We start from the raw sequence: 17,339 nt of genomic DNA, 5'->3' as shown, positions 1-17,339 counted from the left end.
GTTTGTTTAGGCACTGCACTCCCCCACAGCACCACCTCATTCGCCCTCCCCATCCCGTTGTGCTGTTCTCTGGGATAGAGAACAAACAGTGCTGGCGGGACTGAAACACTATCAGCAAAGGGCAGGTGAAGGCTCGCCTGTTGCCAGGGCACCCGTGTAGGCTGGGTGTCATGTATCATTGTCCTGCTTTGTCTAGCTCTTGCTATCACCTGAAACACCTAAAGTTGAGTAAATACCTGCAACTGCTGAATCTACTGACATGTGCAAATGAGACCTTGGTAAGTACTGGCCGCAGCATGTTGACACTCAGTACCCTGGTTACCACAAACAAGCTGCCATTTGGGTACAAATTCTTGATGAAAAGCAAGCTGAAAAGAAAAGTCTGGTTCTGGCTGTTTCCCTGCAGTGGGAGAGAACAGCACCCAGAAGTGTTATTCTGAACCTTGGTTTGTTGCAGCTTCAGTTCCAAGGGGCTGGGTCTGTGATACTGTTAAGCCGAAACACAAGTTGAAGGGTTAAGTGAATCATGACAGCTCAGGACAGAGCTCTGCAGGAGCTCTCTTTAGGGATTCCCCCCAGGTTCAGAGCCGTGGCTTCCAGCTCTAGCTACCTCCCTGGGAACGCATTCCACTTTCTGTTGTTGTGTTCGACCAGCTTTACACTAGAGGCACTTGGATTTAATAACTACTGCCCTGCTGCTAATAGTACTGGCAAGTGGGCAAGCCACAGTGTGAGGCTGTGCCACATCTCGGGTGTTTCCTTAGGCCGTGCTGTGGTGGGAGGTTGGCACAGAGATACAGCACTGCATTCCCTGCTGCTCACAACTGGCTGTAGAGAATGGCTTCAGAGGAGTAGTTTATGGAATGCTCTTCTTCATACCTCAATCTCTGGTTATTTGCCCTTTGTCTTTCAATGTCGTGCCCTGACTAATAAAAATAAAGTAAGCTTTCTTGATGCAGGAAGATGTTCACACAAGGCACTCATCAGAATAAGCATTTCCCTTATGCCTTTTATTACTGCTAAAAGCACTCTTAAACTCCACCCAACACAAGTATTAGGCCCAAAAGACTACAAAGTGAAAAAAAAAAATTCCCCAAACAAACAAAAAGGCCTTGACAATGACCTATAAAGCAAAAACTAAGGGGAAGCTGTATTTCCAGACAAATATATATATATATTCCTCTATATTATCATTTCTATGCATTTAACTGGGTCTATTTGGGAAAATATGCTTCAGCTCCTGCAGATCAGGAACTGCTGTTTCATTTGTTCTCTTGTTCAGCGCTTTAATGACCAAATACACCTTGAACATAACTTGCAGGCTCTAACTCGCAGTGTTCTTAGGCGGGACATGGGACAGCCCACACGAGGGAGATGATGGGGGAAGAGAAGACAACTCACCCAGTCTGCCACACTCCTCTCGCTTGGTAAAATACTTGAAGCCGTTGGCTGCCCTTCTCTCTGCCTTCTCATGTTTTTTCACATGCCAGGGCAGCTTGGTGGTGATGTTAGTCACGAAGTAGCAGCCAGGACGAAGACAGTGGTAATGCCCTCTCATCCTGAATTCACAGTGCTGGAGAGTAGCAGACAGGTCGTTTTAAGCACATCTAAACCAAATGCACTCCCATCTGCTGCTACTGATGCTGTCCCTCTGAGACATGAGAGAGCCCTGAACTCATACTCTAGATCACATCCATGTTATCTTCCACAAGCTGCAATACAGTCATGCTCCCTGTCATGTACTTTGTATTGCCACTGTGCTTTCTGCATTGCATTATTCTACATTGAGATACCCCAACCCTAACTTGTGGCTTTTCCCTGGTATAGATTTTTACTGTATTTCATTTTGTGTCTCAGAGCATTCTAGTTACCTTGTCCAGTTCACCCAAGCCAAGGAAACATCCAAACACCTGCAATTTGTTAGAAACCAAACATTTTGCTAGCCCCTTCCATGGTTCTGTAGTTAGACCAGGAATGAGACACTCGACCTCACTTCCTGTTGAGCAGTCTACTTGCTCTTTCTCATTCTTCTCCCACACATACTTCAGGGTGGAACATTGCTTTTGAACTGCTCTTACCTGGTTTGGACAGAGACACTGCAGTGAATAGTAAGCAAACTGGTCTCGCACATTCACCAGATTATTGTTGGGGTTGATGTGGTCCAGGCAGTGGGATTCTGCTTTGCCCGAGGTTTTGCACACGTACTTGCAGTTCCCAAAGAGACAGTGGAAGTGGAATTTGTTGGCGTACTTGCAGTCCGTTGCCAGGCAGGGATCACTGGAACACATCCAACACCCCATCATCACCCTCACTCATTTCACACATTGGTTTCTTTGCCAAAATTTAATTCAGGGGGAGCCCAGCTGAAGCCTCTGCTCCAAACATGGCCTACAGATTGCCCACAACCACCTTCCTCTTTCCTAAAACTGATGCTGGCAATGCCACTGCAATTCCACCAAGCCAGAGCACTCTCCTGATTAAGATTACTGAAATACAGCAGTGCATGGTGGGTGCTGTAGTCTCCGAGGGCCACACTTGCAATTTAAAGCTCTCAAGATCCACACAGATGCTGTTTCTCCCTTTCTGCTTACATTTGCCTCAGTGGATTCAGACAGTTTCTCTCATCTCAGTTTTGTCTAACTGAAATGAAACTCTGGGGCAAGCACACTGCAAGATGCCAGGGCTTCCCGTGAGTAGACACCATCAGCAGTGGCCTATTTAATTAGTTAAATGGTTTTGATACATTACTCTCCCCCCCCATTCCATGGATTTCTGGCTGCACAGAGGTCAGATCAGAGGTAGGTGAACATTGATCTCTTGGATCTCAAGCACTGTACCAAATGATACCTACTCAGTTATGTGAAACTGAATTAATACACTTCTTTGAAAGCAAATGACTGTCAATACATGACCCTGAGACTGAGACTCCAGCAGCCTGAATCATTAAACAGCAATGCCTAAGCTGAGCCTGGACTCCTGCATAAACCACAGAACTTCTGTACCTCTTTCTGTCTATGCAACAGAAATAACACCAACACTGTGAAACTTCTTTTATGTTTGAAAAGAAGTTCAGCAAGGTACATTTCCTCCTGCCAGACACCTCCCCTGTGAATTACTCTGTAAACCAACACTACAAAACCAGAGACACAGGATTTAAAGAGACTCATAACACTTGTACAGAAGTTCAGCCAGGACAGCAAAACTTGGAGAGATCTGAAATGAGGGAGAATTGCTCCCTATTCCCTGAGCTGCTGAGACACCCATTCCTGACAATCAGAGTCCAAGCACCTGAGCCCCCTCCACTTCCTGACCCCTGCATCTTCTTCACTGAAAAAAATGAATGAAGGTTAATTATACTGAGTTCCAGTTGGCGTTCCCAGAAGAGCTTACTGGGGACAAACCCAGGAGAAATGCAGCTACCTTCCCTTTCAGCTGTCTGCAAACATCTACTCTTAGTTAGTTCTGTGTACTTTGCTGGAGTAACACCTCACCTTTGCATAACTGAGCTCTCCACTGCCCACTGATTTTTTCTCAACTACAGAAACTCACAGTAAGTCCCTGCAGCAAAATCTGGCATTGGGCTACTCAGGTTTGTGGCCTTCAGTGTCAAAAGTACTGCAAAGACACCTGTATTTCTGTGCATGTCTTCTGAGGTATAAAAAAGGCTTCAGTGATATCTCAGCAAGTTTATTTCTCCTCTAAGCTCCCACCTAAAAGTACTCCCAGATATACTCACCAATCCTGCTTTTTCTCCTAGGAAAACTAAGGCACTTTCTAGACTTTGTACATGTAAATTTTCTGTGAGATAAAGCCAGGAAAGACAGAAGGTGTTTCAGTGGGTGAATACAGATGTAGCACTACAGCTTTGAGGAGTGGTACAGAGGGGACTGCAAGGCTGGAGAGGGCGTAAGGAGGAAAGCAGCATCTACAACTTACTTCTCCTGGAACTGGAGAAATCCGGGTTTGACCTGAGGCTTGGCGTTCTCCAGGGAAGTCGTTGCCAAGGGTGAAGTTGCCAGGTTAGGCACTGATGCTGGGATCTGAGGCATCTGGGGTATAGTTGAAGCCAGCTGCTTCCAAGCTAGCAGTGTGGGGGCAGAGGGCATGGTGGTTGGACTTGGAGTGGGCACATCGAGGGCTGGAGCGCTTGCCATAGTGACAGAAGTAGCAGATGGTGATGAAGGGGCCAGTGAAGGCTTATTCTCAGCAGTGGCTGAGAAGGGAGACTCGGAGTTACTTTTCACAGTTCCACCCTCAGTTCGGAAGTGAAAACTGCAAAAAGAGCAATGGAAATTTACAACAGGGAGAATTTCCAGGATCCCGCCCTTCCTTTGCTAGTCCCCTCACTGTAACAGTGGGAAGGTCTCTTAAATTCATTCTTCACTCAAGAGACATCTGGAGTTCTGAGCTTGCTATCCAGCCTCAGGAACACAGGCTGTATCCTCTAACCTACATGTCTGGCTACCAAACTCTGGGCTGGCTGCTGCTTTCCAAAACGATATGAGATGACGAAGGGTTTACAATACAAGAGCATGGCAAGGTGAGGAGGAGGGTGCTGTTGGGCTGGACAGGTTGACTGCTTCATTTCAAGATCCTTATCCACATGCTTTGAACTCTTAAAACCATACAAACTAAGGGCTAGGGAAAACTTGTTAGGAGAGATTTGTCATGACAAGACAATGAACAAATAAAACGCTTTCTACACTGCAGAGATGGGGAGGTGTCTACTCCACAAAAAGTCTATATCCAGTGACAATGACAGGGTTTACAGGCTCCTCCCCCTCCCATATATTTTTTTGGATGGTATATATGTGTGCTGTGAGAAATCTGGGTCTCCTTGAACACACGGTCTGTCAAGTAGGCTATGGAAGAACACAAATGTCCAATTCTCAGCCTTGCCAACACTTTTTCGCAAGTTGAACACATTTATTGTGAAACAAATTTAAAGAGAACACGGTGTTCTGCACAACTTTTAGCTGAGCACATTTACACAGGAAGCACATGGATGCCCAAACTGCTGCCCTTAGGACTGCCCGCATTCCTGCTCCTGAACAGAGGCGTTACTCAGGAAGGTCTCTCTTGTCCTGCAGTGTGTGTGATGTAGAGTTTTCCCAAGGTTTCCCAAGACTCTGCTACTTACTTGGCGTGCTTGATGGCTCCATCCAGGGTGCTGAAGAGGGCCCCACATTCCTCCACCACACAATGGAAGTGCACCTTATGGAGGAAGTCGCACTGTGCATCGCAGAAGTCCTTGGTACCAAACCTGCCCAAAGCAAACAAGCATCTTAGGGAAGAGCCCAACACAGAAGCCATGTTGGAACAGACATGTTCTGGTTTTCAGCTCTACTACCACTGTGTTTCTAATGCCACTGTTCCTGCTGCACAAACTGCTGGTGGTGTTGCTTGGTTAGTGCCTGTTACACAGATCTGAACATGAAGAACAAGCACCTAATTTCTCTCCAATTGGACTTGACCAAGAAACTCCCATTTTAGTGTGAGCAAAATACAGAACTATTCTGAAACAAAACCTGAAAACCATTAAGTTCTTGAGCATCCATATACAAAAGCCAAGGCTCTGAGAACGATCACAGGTTAGTAAAAGTAATCCAGGTAAAACAGGTCTTTGTTTTCTTTTCTTTCTCGATTTACTGGGACTAGCAAAAGGGAAGAAACAGGAGAGGTTCAAGGGAATCTAGATCCAGAACCCACCCACCCCCAACGTTGAAACAACAGGGTACTACATAGATGGGAGAGATGAAGTATCATCCATATAGCAATTCCAGCCTAGGATGCATAAATAGGGAAAGCACAATCCCTGAAGAACATAAGAAACATCCCTGCAAAGCAAACACGAGAGCAAAAGCCATCATCTAAGATACCCCTCTCATCATCATGCAGGAAATGGTCAAGAAGGCAAAACCAACTAAGCATGGTTTCACTGCTCATCCACTGCTGAGATGCTCTGGACTTAATAAGAGTAGCACAAATACACATGATTTCAGGAAACTCCAGAATCACAGGGAATCTAGGAATCAAGTAAAAAACACTGGCAGGAAGGATCTGAAACTTAACAGGGGAATCTTGCATAATTAAGATACAACAAACTACAATTGCTCTGATGAGCAGGAAAGCAAGACACAAACAGCAGCCTGTGTGGTCCCAGGAGGGGCCTCCTACCAGTTTGCGAGTAAAGGAAAAGGAGTAAAACCTCGAGCTGGAGAAGGAAGGTCAGCAGATATAGAATACATGCACTTAGTTAAGGCTTCCAGGGAGAAGATGAAGGAAAGTAAAGCTATGGCAAGAAATAAGAAACCAAGATACTGCAAGCTAAAGGGGTGCTTTTATCAGAGCCAAAAGATACTGCACTTAGTAGGAAGATCCAATGAAAATGGGAGGTCAAAAATGGCTGCTTTATGAAATTTGCTCTGGACAGGAAAACTAAAGACAAAACAGACAATTAGGGATAAAGCGAAGACCTTCCAGAAGAGCAGATAAAGGGACTGGTCAGAAAATACAAATATGCCCAAAGCAGCCAGTCTGGATGATGTATGCCCTGAAGTGCAATAGAATTAACTCCCCAACTGACTGCTTTTCTGTTTGCTGGTTTTTAAGCCATAGAGAAGAGGGAGGTATGGGAAACTGAAAACAAAAAAATAATAGAAAAATCTAGATACTGATTCTTTCAGGGGGAAAAAAGACAAGTGATCTTTGGCAATTATTGTACCTCTAGCCTTAACTTCTCCTTCCAGTAAAGTAATGGAACAAATATTAAGAGGGAGGAGAAAATCATTAAACATCTAGAGGATAAAGGAACCATGAGCAATAAACAGCATCAGGATTATAAAGAATAAATCTTGCCAGACAAATTTAATTGCTTTTTTTGATAGAATTACAAAATTAGTGGATGAAGGGATGCAATATATTTGGATTTTAGTAAAGCATTTTGATACAGTCTTGCATATGCTTAGAATTAATTCAAATTGGCCTGGATGTGAATGCTACCTCATGGATTGCAAACTGGCTGAAGGACCATAAACAAAGGCTAATGACAAACAGCACTGAGCTGGTAGGAGGTATCCTGCAAACACTGCACGGCTGACTTGGGTTAGGTCTGAGCTTATTTAACATCTTCATTAGTAATCTAGGAGAAGGAGTAAACAGTGTGTTAATGAAATTCACAGAAGATACTAAACTGGGAGGAGTTGGCAACACCAGTGCAAGAGGAGAAAAATAACACCAAGAGGCCTCGCAAGACAAGGGAGAAGGTTCAGAATACAAGAGTCCTGTTTAGAAGCACACAGCTAATACATCTGGGGGTGGGGGTGGTTTTATGCATGGGGGACTCAGGAGAGCATTAAAAGCAATCCTGTGTTACAGTGGTTGGTAAACATGATACATATACATTATGCAGTATAGATGCAAACCAGGTAGCACACTTGTGAGCTGCATATATGGGGGCAGAAAGCTTGTTAGGTCTGGTGTGGTGATGCAGGACTGGCAGCCTGGGTCTGCACCTGTTCAGGGCACAGCAAGAATACCAACAGCAATGACATGATCGGCAGGCTGAAGGGACTAATTTACAAAGTCAGATTAAAGGAAGTAAATAAGCTTGGGTAAATGGGATGCTAAAAGTCTGTGATTATCTGAAGGGGGTGAACCCCAGTTGCAGAGAGGAATTATTTGCTGTGGTTCAAGGGGATAGAACCAGGAGAACTGCAGCAAGATTACAAAAAGGGAAATTCAGGCAGCATTCCATGAAAAAAAGTCACGACAATGAGACTTACTGTGTGGTAGAATAACGCTCCCAGAGACAAGAAAATAGCCACGCTGCTTGGCATAATTACAACCAGGCTGGACAAAATGCAAATGGACTGCAGGGAAGGATCTCACACTGGCCAGGGGCAGAAGGACCAGAAAAGTTTCTAATCTTCTCCATTAAAGTCTGGGATTTACAAAGTGTCCACAGGCATTTGTAGGCAACAATCTGTGTCAGAGCACAAACCCGTATGTGTCTGCCTGGGTGTATCTGTGTATGCTCAAAGCATGTGTCTGTCTGGGCATGTATGTGCATGTGTCTTTGTGTGGGTGAGTTTTGTATCTGTTCCATTTTCCTTTCAAGCCTCCCTGTCTACAACATAACCAGGAGAAACCACCCCAGTTCCCATACTCTTTATACTCCTGATTGTGTTTCAGTGGCCTACTCCTGTGATCAGAAGAAATGCCACAGCAAGCATAAGGCTTCTGTGATCTGTGTGTAGTGACTCAACATGGTCCAACAGCTGCCGTGGGTCTCCTGAACTTGAAGGCTGGGGACACAAAGAGGAGCCCAAGAAGCAGCCTAGGCCAACAGTGAAGACCTGTGCTCATAGTTGGTTGTCAAGATCCTTTGTAAAATAACTCTATGTGTACAGGTTATTTCTGACAGGACATTAACACCTACTGCAGCTGGCCCAGACTGAGGACTGAATGGACTCCAGAAGGCGATAAGCATGTCACAGAATTAGGCCTTTAAATCCAAGAGAACTCTGCATTCAAGTGTAAACTAACGAGCCAGATGCTTTGCAAAGGAAGTTATTTTCCCTTTCCTCTATTCCCAGTTCCACGCTTTCCTTACCGGCGCAGGTACATCTTCCATGGCTCAGAGAGCTTCTCCTGGACAAGTGCCTTCACTGCCTTGCCCAAGTACTGTGTTGGCTCTCCAGCCCCAGCCTGGCTGCCATCTCCTTCTGTCTTAATGTTCAGCAGGTTGCCAAGGCTGGCACTGGTCTTGGACATCTGGAACAAGAAGACAGACACTGCATCAAGCCCAGCACGCAGCCGTGGACACTGCCACTCTGGATACCCCCAAGACTGTCCCATAGGAAGCTGTGTCTTCAAAGATTTAAGAGAAGACAAGAAGTCTGTGCAGACTGCCTCAACTGCATCAGCAAAACTTAGTAACACCTCACTCTTGCACATCCTCCACCCAACTATCATGAAGTACTCCAGTGCCCATCTAATATTCATGGCTCTTGTGTGAAGTTATGAAGCATCCTGTCTATTTTATACATGGGTAAACTGAGGTGAAGAGAGACATACCCTGTCTGAGTATGGAAGAGGTGTGCAGGCTTCAACATTAATAGCCCTGTAGAGCTCCTACAAAATGCTGGTCTCTTAGCACAGAGCTAGTGACGGAACTACTAAGCCCTTGTTTATTTAGTCAGCTTATCCCAGCCACAAGGATGTCTCCTTCTTTGAAGTGACTATCAGGTATGTTTGGGAGTGGGGGGGGAGAAATCTCATTCAACTGGGAAAAAATTCTGGCTCCACTTAAGTTCCTGGAAAATTCTTACTAACTTCAATGACAGAATTACTGCTCTTTGTTCTAATGGACATATCCTCCATAAAGCAGGACTCACAGCCTGCATTGTGTGAAAGGCTTCAAATAGGTTCTACACAGAGAAGGTTCTGAGGTCCAGGTGTATGATGTACAGGATAGAAAAAAGAAGTTATTCAAGCGTATTTAGAGAAAAACTTTCATTCTGAATAAACACACGATTTCCCAGACCCTTTCTTGCTTTGTTGTGCTCTCAGTTACCTCCAGGAACAACAGTGAATTTCACAGCATGAATAAAATGCAGGATGGGGCCCAACACTTGCATTATAAACTCCACCCACTTGAGGATCTCAAAGCCCTTTATAAATACCAGTTAATTAAGCCTGACAGCCCCCTAAATAAACAGCAATAGGCTATAGGAACCCTGGCTATTTGAGGCTCTCTTAATGCCCCCTGAAGGTAAAGCCCCTGCTGCTGTGTGGAAACTGCAGCTCTTTATGGCTGGAGTCAGAAATTCAGGTTGTCTGTTTCCATTGGAGCTCCTTGGGCATTCAGTTTCTGTAAAGGGCTTTTTTTCCTAGATGAATTGTGAAGGATTCCTCCACAAACAGAAACTGCGTGCAGCAAGAGGAACAAGCAAGTGTGATGTGTTCCTGAGCATGCTGAGCTTGATTCTGCAGTCCTTAGCGCTGGAATAGGCTCCTGGAATTAGTGGGCTCTATTCTTTGCTGGTTTATGTCATCGGTTAATCCCATTCCTCCTTTGAAAAAGGAACAAACCTGAAGGATTCTTGTTTTGTACCTGCGCTACACTTCTTTTGCACAACATAAAGAATCCTATGCAGGGCTGCACGCAAACGAACCCTTATTTCTAAGCATATACTTCAATCTCCTGTCCTCCTGGAGATTTTCAAGTGAAGTAGTTATTGAAAGAGAGCTTTCCCTGAGCTGGGGTCTTCAGAATGACTTGGGACCCCAGACAGCAAATTTACTAGCTAGATTTACTCACTAGAGGAGGAGCTGTGTATTTGGAATCGCTAAAGAGACAATGTGCAGGAATGGGTAAGAAATTAAGATTAAAAGGGAATATCAAAGCCCCAGTATAACAGAGCGCCCCACTGTAACAGAAAGCCAGTGGACGAGAACAGTGACATAAGGATAAATGCAGATATTAAACAACACAGAGAAAAAAGAGTGATCAAATAAGAGAGAAAGGAGGAAGAGACTACTAGGCAAAGTCACTCTGGCCTCTCTTGAGGGTTACATGGCCTTGATACATGTAATGCCCAGAGCCAAGGGGATGGCAATAGTTATGCCTGTAAAACCCATCACACAGTAGAATATTAAAGCATGGCTCAAAGGCTGCCCTCATCTCCACAGCAGTTGTATACAACAGCAAAATTAATCTTGGTACAGTAGAATTTATCATGTGAAAGGGAAATATATATTTGAGATGATGTACAATTCAAGGGAAAAGTAAGGAAAAAGAAACGGTGCATTATCTAAAATAAATATCCCAGAACATGGTGAAGGGGCTCTGTTGGACACCATTATTCACAACAGAGAGACAGGAATTGATGATTTTGGTTCAAAACTTCTGGTTTTTTTCTTCTTGTTCGCAAATGATTGTCCTCCCCCTCCCCCAATGAAAGAAAATGGTTTTAAGTAAATAAACCAAATGAGGGACTATAAAAAGAGAGAGAGAAGTTGCCAGGTTCTGGAAATAAAAATGGGGGGAAAAAATAATTAAAAAACTACTCTTTCAGATCCTCCTCTGTCTTGAAAGGATGAAGGGGAAAAAAAAGGTGTCAGAGGCTGCAATATATTTCTTCAGCCAGTTCATTAAATTAATTCGTAAGCAGTGGCTCTGAAATTATACCCGATGAAAAATGGTCTCAAAATTTAAATGGTACAAACTCATCTTATTAGAGGCAAAACATTAAAAAACAAACGCATCTCCCCCCCCCACCCTCCCCGCTATCGCAGCTTTAATTTCTCGTGGTGGGGGGAATGAAAGGCATTTGATGGATGGCTCTTACCTTATTCATAAGCGAGGATAAAAGAGATGAATTTGCCGAGACTGTGTGGCCATTTGATTCATTACTGGAACACACAAACCAACAGGGTTTAGTTAAGATGTGCACAGGGACTGTGAGCACTGAGATTAATCCTTCTCCCTTCAAGTTGCCTCACTCCTCACCTGCTACATCTGGAGGAAGAGAATGATGCCCACCCTCCCTTGGGCTGCCCCGACTCCTTTACTTGTGATAGCCAAGATGGAGAGAAAGAGAAGGTCCCAAGTCTGCAGAATTTAGTTCTTTCAGCTATTGAACAGGCCAGACTTCCTCCTCCAGTGTCCACACTTTCACCAGCTGACTCAGAACCCACCCCATGTTTTACTCTTTCATCCCACTGAACTTCCAAAAATAGGCCACTTGTCAGGGACACGAGCCCCCTTAGCAGCAGAAAAGGCAAGGCAACAATCCTTATGGCCACAGCTAAGCATGCTGAAAGACAACCCTGCCATACACCAGCAATACTTGTCATTTACTGCAAGTGCTGGGGTCCCAAATCAAGGCTTATTTAAATACAGTATGGAAAAGAATGTATACAAAGGTCAAAGTGGAGCAAGCTCACTTATCCCCAGTCTCAGTTCCTCTCCAGTTTTTCCACACAGGAGAGTCCCCAGATGCTCCTATTCTCAGCAGGGTTGCTGGGGACACACTCTGAGCTAGGTGCATTCACCTTCGTGCAAGCGCAAAGATTCATCAGCATAACTAGAGATGAGCACAGGCCAGACCCAGACCCAAGTCAGTGACACCCAGTAGTTTTGTGTGTCCAGTTTCTGTAGCAGGTGCCTCTCTTAGGCCTGAATCAAAGCTCCTGCTAGAAGTGTGCTGAAGTATGGCACTGGAGCAGCCTTTGATCAACTCCTGATGACAACAGCAGGAATACCTATGTGAAGGAAGCTTTGCCAGTGGCTCATTTTTCAGAGGGAAGTACAAGAGGTGAGGCTCTTGTCAAAAAGTCAGGAGGTGTTTGTGAGCCCCAAATGAGAGTCTGGAGAACATACACACTTGAGGGGAGGAAAGAGAACCTCCTTGGCCTCCAATCTGGGTGCATCCAATTCAGCACTGTGAAACTGCCTTTCATCAACCTTTTGCGTCCCCTCATATTACAGGTATGGAAACTTGTCAGAGCTTGATGCTGGAAAGCGCTAAGGATGCCTGCGCACAACCCTCACCCGTGATCCTTGACACTCAGGTCCAAACTGTGCTCCTGCAAAGACTCCTGACTAGTGGCAGATGATGATCCCATGGCCTCCACAGGTTCCTGCTTCACCTGAACTGGATTGAACCGTCCGGGAGCTGCTGGTTGTCCATTCCCTGCTCAAGAAAGACACCAAAATTAAATGCAAAAATTAAATGACAAAGGTAGGTCTAAAATGAGGTTACAACGGCAAATAAAGAAGCTAAATCACTAGCACCAGTGCATAAATGGGAAAAGCAAAGAAAAAGTCGGGGGGGGGGGGGGGGGGAGGGAAGTGGGGGGATTGCTGGTCAGCGTTTATTGCCAGGCTGACATGATGGGTTCTGACGTCCACTCCAGCGTGGAAATTCTTCAAGTGATAATTATTGCAAAATTATGTCAAAGTTGTCCAGGCTATGGGCCCTTTAAAGGAGAAGGGCGGAAGGAGCGTGGGGGAGACCTGATTCTCTGCACAAACTGTCATAACTAATTTGCGGGGCTGCCTCTTAAGCGTTTATTAAAGACTCTGTTAATGCTGAGGCAATGTGGCAGCTCTCGACTGCTACTCAAGCCCCCTTTCCCGTCCCCAATCCCAGCGTTGCCGTAGCGACAGCGGTGGCCACTGCGCCTGCCCAGCAGGAGCATCTGCCCGTCGGGGCTATCGGAGGTGACAGCCAAAGGGCCTGGCTCAAGCCACCGCCAGCACAGTGTCCTCACAACAAGGGGGGGAGTTCTTCTTTTTGGGGAGGAGGTTTAGTGCTGAGCCCATGGAAGAAGAATTCAAATTAAAGGAAGAGAAAGAAAGAGGAAAGGGGGGAGAACAAATTAAAGGGAAAAAAATTAGGAAGAACAGTGAAGAAAAAAGGAGGGAAAAAAAGTTGCTGACAGGAACATGTCTGCAGAGCTTTTTTCCACAATCCCCAAGTGACTAAAATATTAATTTCCCCTCCGGCAGTACAGCTGACGGCGAGCTGCTGCTCAGACAGCAAGTGGCATTTTATTAAAAAATAAAGGAAAATAGTTCCCTCAATGACCTTACTCTGCTTTAGGAAACCATTTTTCAAATAATAATTTTAAAAGTATGTAAAAGTTCCCCTCCCTCTTTTAATCAGATCACTTCATCCTACTCCCTCGTTTGCTCTCGGGTCGAAGGGGACGTTGTCAGCACTCACATCCCCGTGGGCCAGCAGGGAAGGAGGTTCTGGGGCAGCCCAATGGTGTAGGGTGCTGCCAGGGAGAGCCTCCCCTGCACTGCCCACCATGAGCTGTCCATGTTCAGCAGGAGATTGTGGAGGTACCCAGTTCTCTGAGGGAGCACCACATCCCTGCCAGTATGGCTGGCCACAGGCAAAGACCTGCCCCAGGTCCAGGTGGCAGCAGGAAGAGCTCTGGGTTGCCCCAGGGACTTCTCATTCCCATCTTTTATCCCTCTCACAGTGTCACTGCCTGTTGAGTTCAGGAGAAGCACAGCTTGCAAGAACTGAACAGGAGAGAGCTCCAGTTGGTGGAATGTACCAACACCATCTCCAAACCCAGAGCTGCAGCACAGAACCAAACCCCCAGGTCAGAAATTGGCAATGAGCTACAGGATCAACACCACTAGGCCCAGCTAAAACTCAACACCGTCTGCAGAAGAGGGCTGCAGGGTTTGGCCAAGCTTATTCTTAATTTCCATTTTTAATACGGTGCCTCTCTATTTTCAGCCTATAGCAAAGTAGGCAATACACATGGCAACACTCTTCAGATCTGGTAAGAACCTACTGTATTGTGGGCAAAGCTGCATTTCCTGCTTCTCTTCCAGCCATGTGGGTATAGCCAGATTCCACAGGAAACCATGCCAAAACTGCTCTCTTCAAGGCCTAACTGGACATGACCAAAATTTACTCTCACATTTATGTTCCTCCACTACCTCCTCTCCACCTCCTGTCCCCCAGACAACACAGTGGCTTCTCATTCACTCTTCTCCAAGTCATCAGGCATTGCTCTTTCTCCCATCACTAGCACAACTGATGAGCGTGACTCACCTGCTTCAAGTGCCACAGAGGGCTTGAGTGCAGCTGCTGCCAGCCTGGCCATCATAGGAGAGATTAATCCCTTGCTAGCAGAGATCCTTTCCATTATAGATGCTGCTGGAGCTGGAGAAGAAGTAGCTGCTGGCTCACCAGATCCTGATATGGCCTGGGATGAGGAATCTGTAGAAGCAGATGATGTTGGATTGGTGCCAGAAGAACCAGCAGCCATCAGATTAGCTGAGCTGGCAGGAAGTGGTGTAGAGACCCGACTGGGGATGATGGGGAAGAAGGATCCAGCTGTTCCAGGAAGTGCTGAGTTGGAGAGTGCCAGGGCCAAGGGTATATTGCTGGGAAGAGCCTGAGAGAGCAGGCCAGAGATCTTGGTGGCTGGTGTCATGCTGTTGGCAGACTTGCTGGCCTGTGAGGAAGCGAGCTCAGCAGCAGAGGAAGGTGCAGCTGGGACTATGAGAGAAACGGAAGACTGTTGACTGGTGGGGGAGGCACTCAGGCTGGAGTTCTTCGAGCTCATAGCGGAGAAGTCAATAAGGTCATCATTACTGGACTCCTCTTGCTCATTATCCTTGGACCCCAGGAGGGAGGCAGGCAGGCCCAGCACTCCCGAGCTCCGGATGTGCCGGCGCTCATGTTTGCGTTTATGGGAGGTCATCTGGCTGGTGGAGGTGAAGGTGAAGCCACAGCCTGCCCTTATGCAGTGGAAGTGGTTGGTGGCCTTGCTGTAGACACAGCCCTCATACTTGCATTCCTCGTATTTGTAGAACTTCTTGAAGCCATCCTTGGCATAGGCATCATCTTTGATGTGGTAGCTCTTGTGCTTCTCAATGTCACACTTGTTCTTGAAGGTGAATGTACACCCAGGTCGCCTGCAAGGGCATTGAGGAGGAGAGGATGGTTGGCTGTGTGGGCTAGGAGCACAATGCTAGGACCACAACTGCTGTCACCTGCCTCCCTCTGGGATAAGTACCAGGATCAGCATGGGATAATGGCCCTGACAGCAAAAGGGCTGAGGAGCATTACATGGTTTAACCTGTGACACCCAGGCAAGCAAGAATGCTGCCATGTGAGACCTGGGAAGCTTGCTCCACTCTGAGGAACACCCACAGTAACTGTGGGATGTAGGCGCCCACCACTAAAAGTTCCAACCAAAACAGCAGCTACAGGGGACTTAGGTACAAATTGTGCTTTCCCACTCTTCCTGTGAGGAATCAGTAGAAGAGCATTTGTGTACAGAAGGCAGTCTGGCCCTGAAAGGGATGAGCTGGCTGACTGTTGGCTGGAGAGAACACTAGCATGGATGTACCATTAGCAGTGTATTAACGGCCTACTTCAGTTGAACTCTGCAAAGCACTGTGACAGTTCCCAAATGATTCTGTGGTTTTCTAGTGGGTACCCTTTTCCTCAGATCACCTCAGATCACACTAGTGCCCTCGAAGTGCTCTGTGACAAGATCCTGGAAATCATATCTGCCCTGGAACATGAGTTCTCTCAAGAGCAGTGCTGAGAAGGTCACGGCAGGTAAAATCAAGTCCCTGTGTCTACTCCTGAATTTATGACCGGGCAGGAGGTGGCAAACAGACCACACAACTCTGAGGCAGGATTCCTGCCCTTCCTGCTGTCTCACCTGCAGTGAAAGTGAGTGGTTTTCTGCCCGTAGAACTGGCATTCCACAGTGCCACAGTCCTCCGTGGCACGGAACCGCTGGAACCCATCGTTGATGAGCTGTGTGTTCTTCTTGTGAAAGTTCTCATGGGTCATCACGTCTGAGGTGCTTGTGTAGACCTTGTTACAACCCACCTACCCCAGGCCAAAACAGGGAGTCATCAGCACAGCATTGTAATAGCCCATCATTATTACCAGCAATAATAAACACATGAGCACCACACATACTTTTAATAGTTCCATTTGTATGCTTGTCCTAGGAGTATTAAGTCATCTCTTTAATCCCCAATCTAAAGACTGGTAGTGCAGTTGTGAAATAAATAAATAAATAAAACAACTCTCTGGGCATGAAACGGTAAGAGAAAAAGAGGAAGATGCAAAGGGATAAAAGACCAGCTACAGACAATCAGGCCTGCTTAGGGAGGCAGTAAACAGGGTTCCTGCTCTTAAGGAGAAAGGAACACGGACATATGCCATTACTTTTTGTTATCATGGAGCAACATGGAATGAAATAGAGGAGATTCACCTATCTGGGGAATACAAAGTTGACTGGGAATGAGTTATTTATTTCTAGTCCTTCTGGGAGGTAAGGCAGGGCACTGCAACATGAGGCAAATCTTTCTGAGTTTGTCATATACGGGTTTCATTCTAGCCAAGCATAAACCCTCTGTTCAGCTGACCTTAGCAAACCAGAGCCTTTTCTCCCCCGTCACTGTTCAACAGTACCACTCCAATAATTTGAAACTCGTGCAGCAAGTGGGAATGGTGTGACAAGGAGGGAATGCTGAAAACCTGCCTTCCTCTGGGCAAAGCGGGCAACTTTGCCATATTGAGTAAAAACACCCTGGAATCTGAAAACGTCCTCAAGCCCTGCTGAGGGAGGATTTTTTTTCCCTCTTCTTCTCTAGCACAACGTGTGCCAATGCCTGCACCATCTCAGAAGTGAAGAGAACAAAAACAGCACCTCTTAGTTCAGCCCAGGTTGATTCAAACAGGCAATAACAAACCCCGTGACAAATACCCAGGAAAAGAAAAAAATAACAAGGATCTCCAGCTATTTCCAATATAAAAGAGCCTCTCTCTCTG

At 46.0% G+C, this 17,339-nt stretch overlaps 1 protein-coding gene across 10 annotated transcripts in view; it reads right to left on the bottom strand.

The window, feature by feature from the left end:
* Positions 1–17,339, bottom strand: part of CASZ1 (castor zinc finger 1) — a 280,840-nt gene that overhangs the window by 10,281 nt on the left and 253,220 nt on the right. For all 10 annotated transcript variants that reach the window (XM_057431546.1, XM_057431529.1, XM_057431566.1 and 7 more), the window contains 9 exons: positions 16,216–16,388; positions 14,589–15,457; positions 12,560–12,701; positions 11,355–11,418; positions 8,615–8,775; positions 5,141–5,263; positions 3,937–4,272; positions 2,079–2,277; positions 1,402–1,573 (listed from right to left, as the gene is read on the bottom strand). In XM_057431546.1, the coding sequence (XP_057287529.1) occupies positions 1,402–1,573; positions 2,079–2,277; positions 3,937–4,272; positions 5,141–5,263; positions 8,615–8,775; positions 11,355–11,418; positions 12,560–12,701; positions 14,589–15,457; positions 16,216–16,388 (2,239 nt within the window). The remainder of the gene's footprint in view (positions 1–1,401; positions 1,574–2,078; positions 2,278–3,936; positions 4,273–5,140; positions 5,264–8,614; positions 8,776–11,354; positions 11,419–12,559; positions 12,702–14,588; positions 15,458–16,215; positions 16,389–17,339) is intronic.

The sequence above is a fragment of the Pezoporus wallicus genome, unplaced genomic scaffold (assembly GCF_028554395.1).
Source record: "Pezoporus wallicus isolate ANWC-B61680 ecotype Strahan unplaced genomic scaffold, APGP_CSIRO_Pwel_v1 contig_8006, whole genome shotgun sequence".
Lineage (NCBI taxonomy): Eukaryota > Metazoa > Chordata > Aves > Psittaciformes > Psittacidae > Pezoporus > Pezoporus wallicus.
The sequence above is the reverse complement of the archived record's forward strand: the minus strand, read 5'-3'. Positions and strand labels throughout refer to the sequence as shown.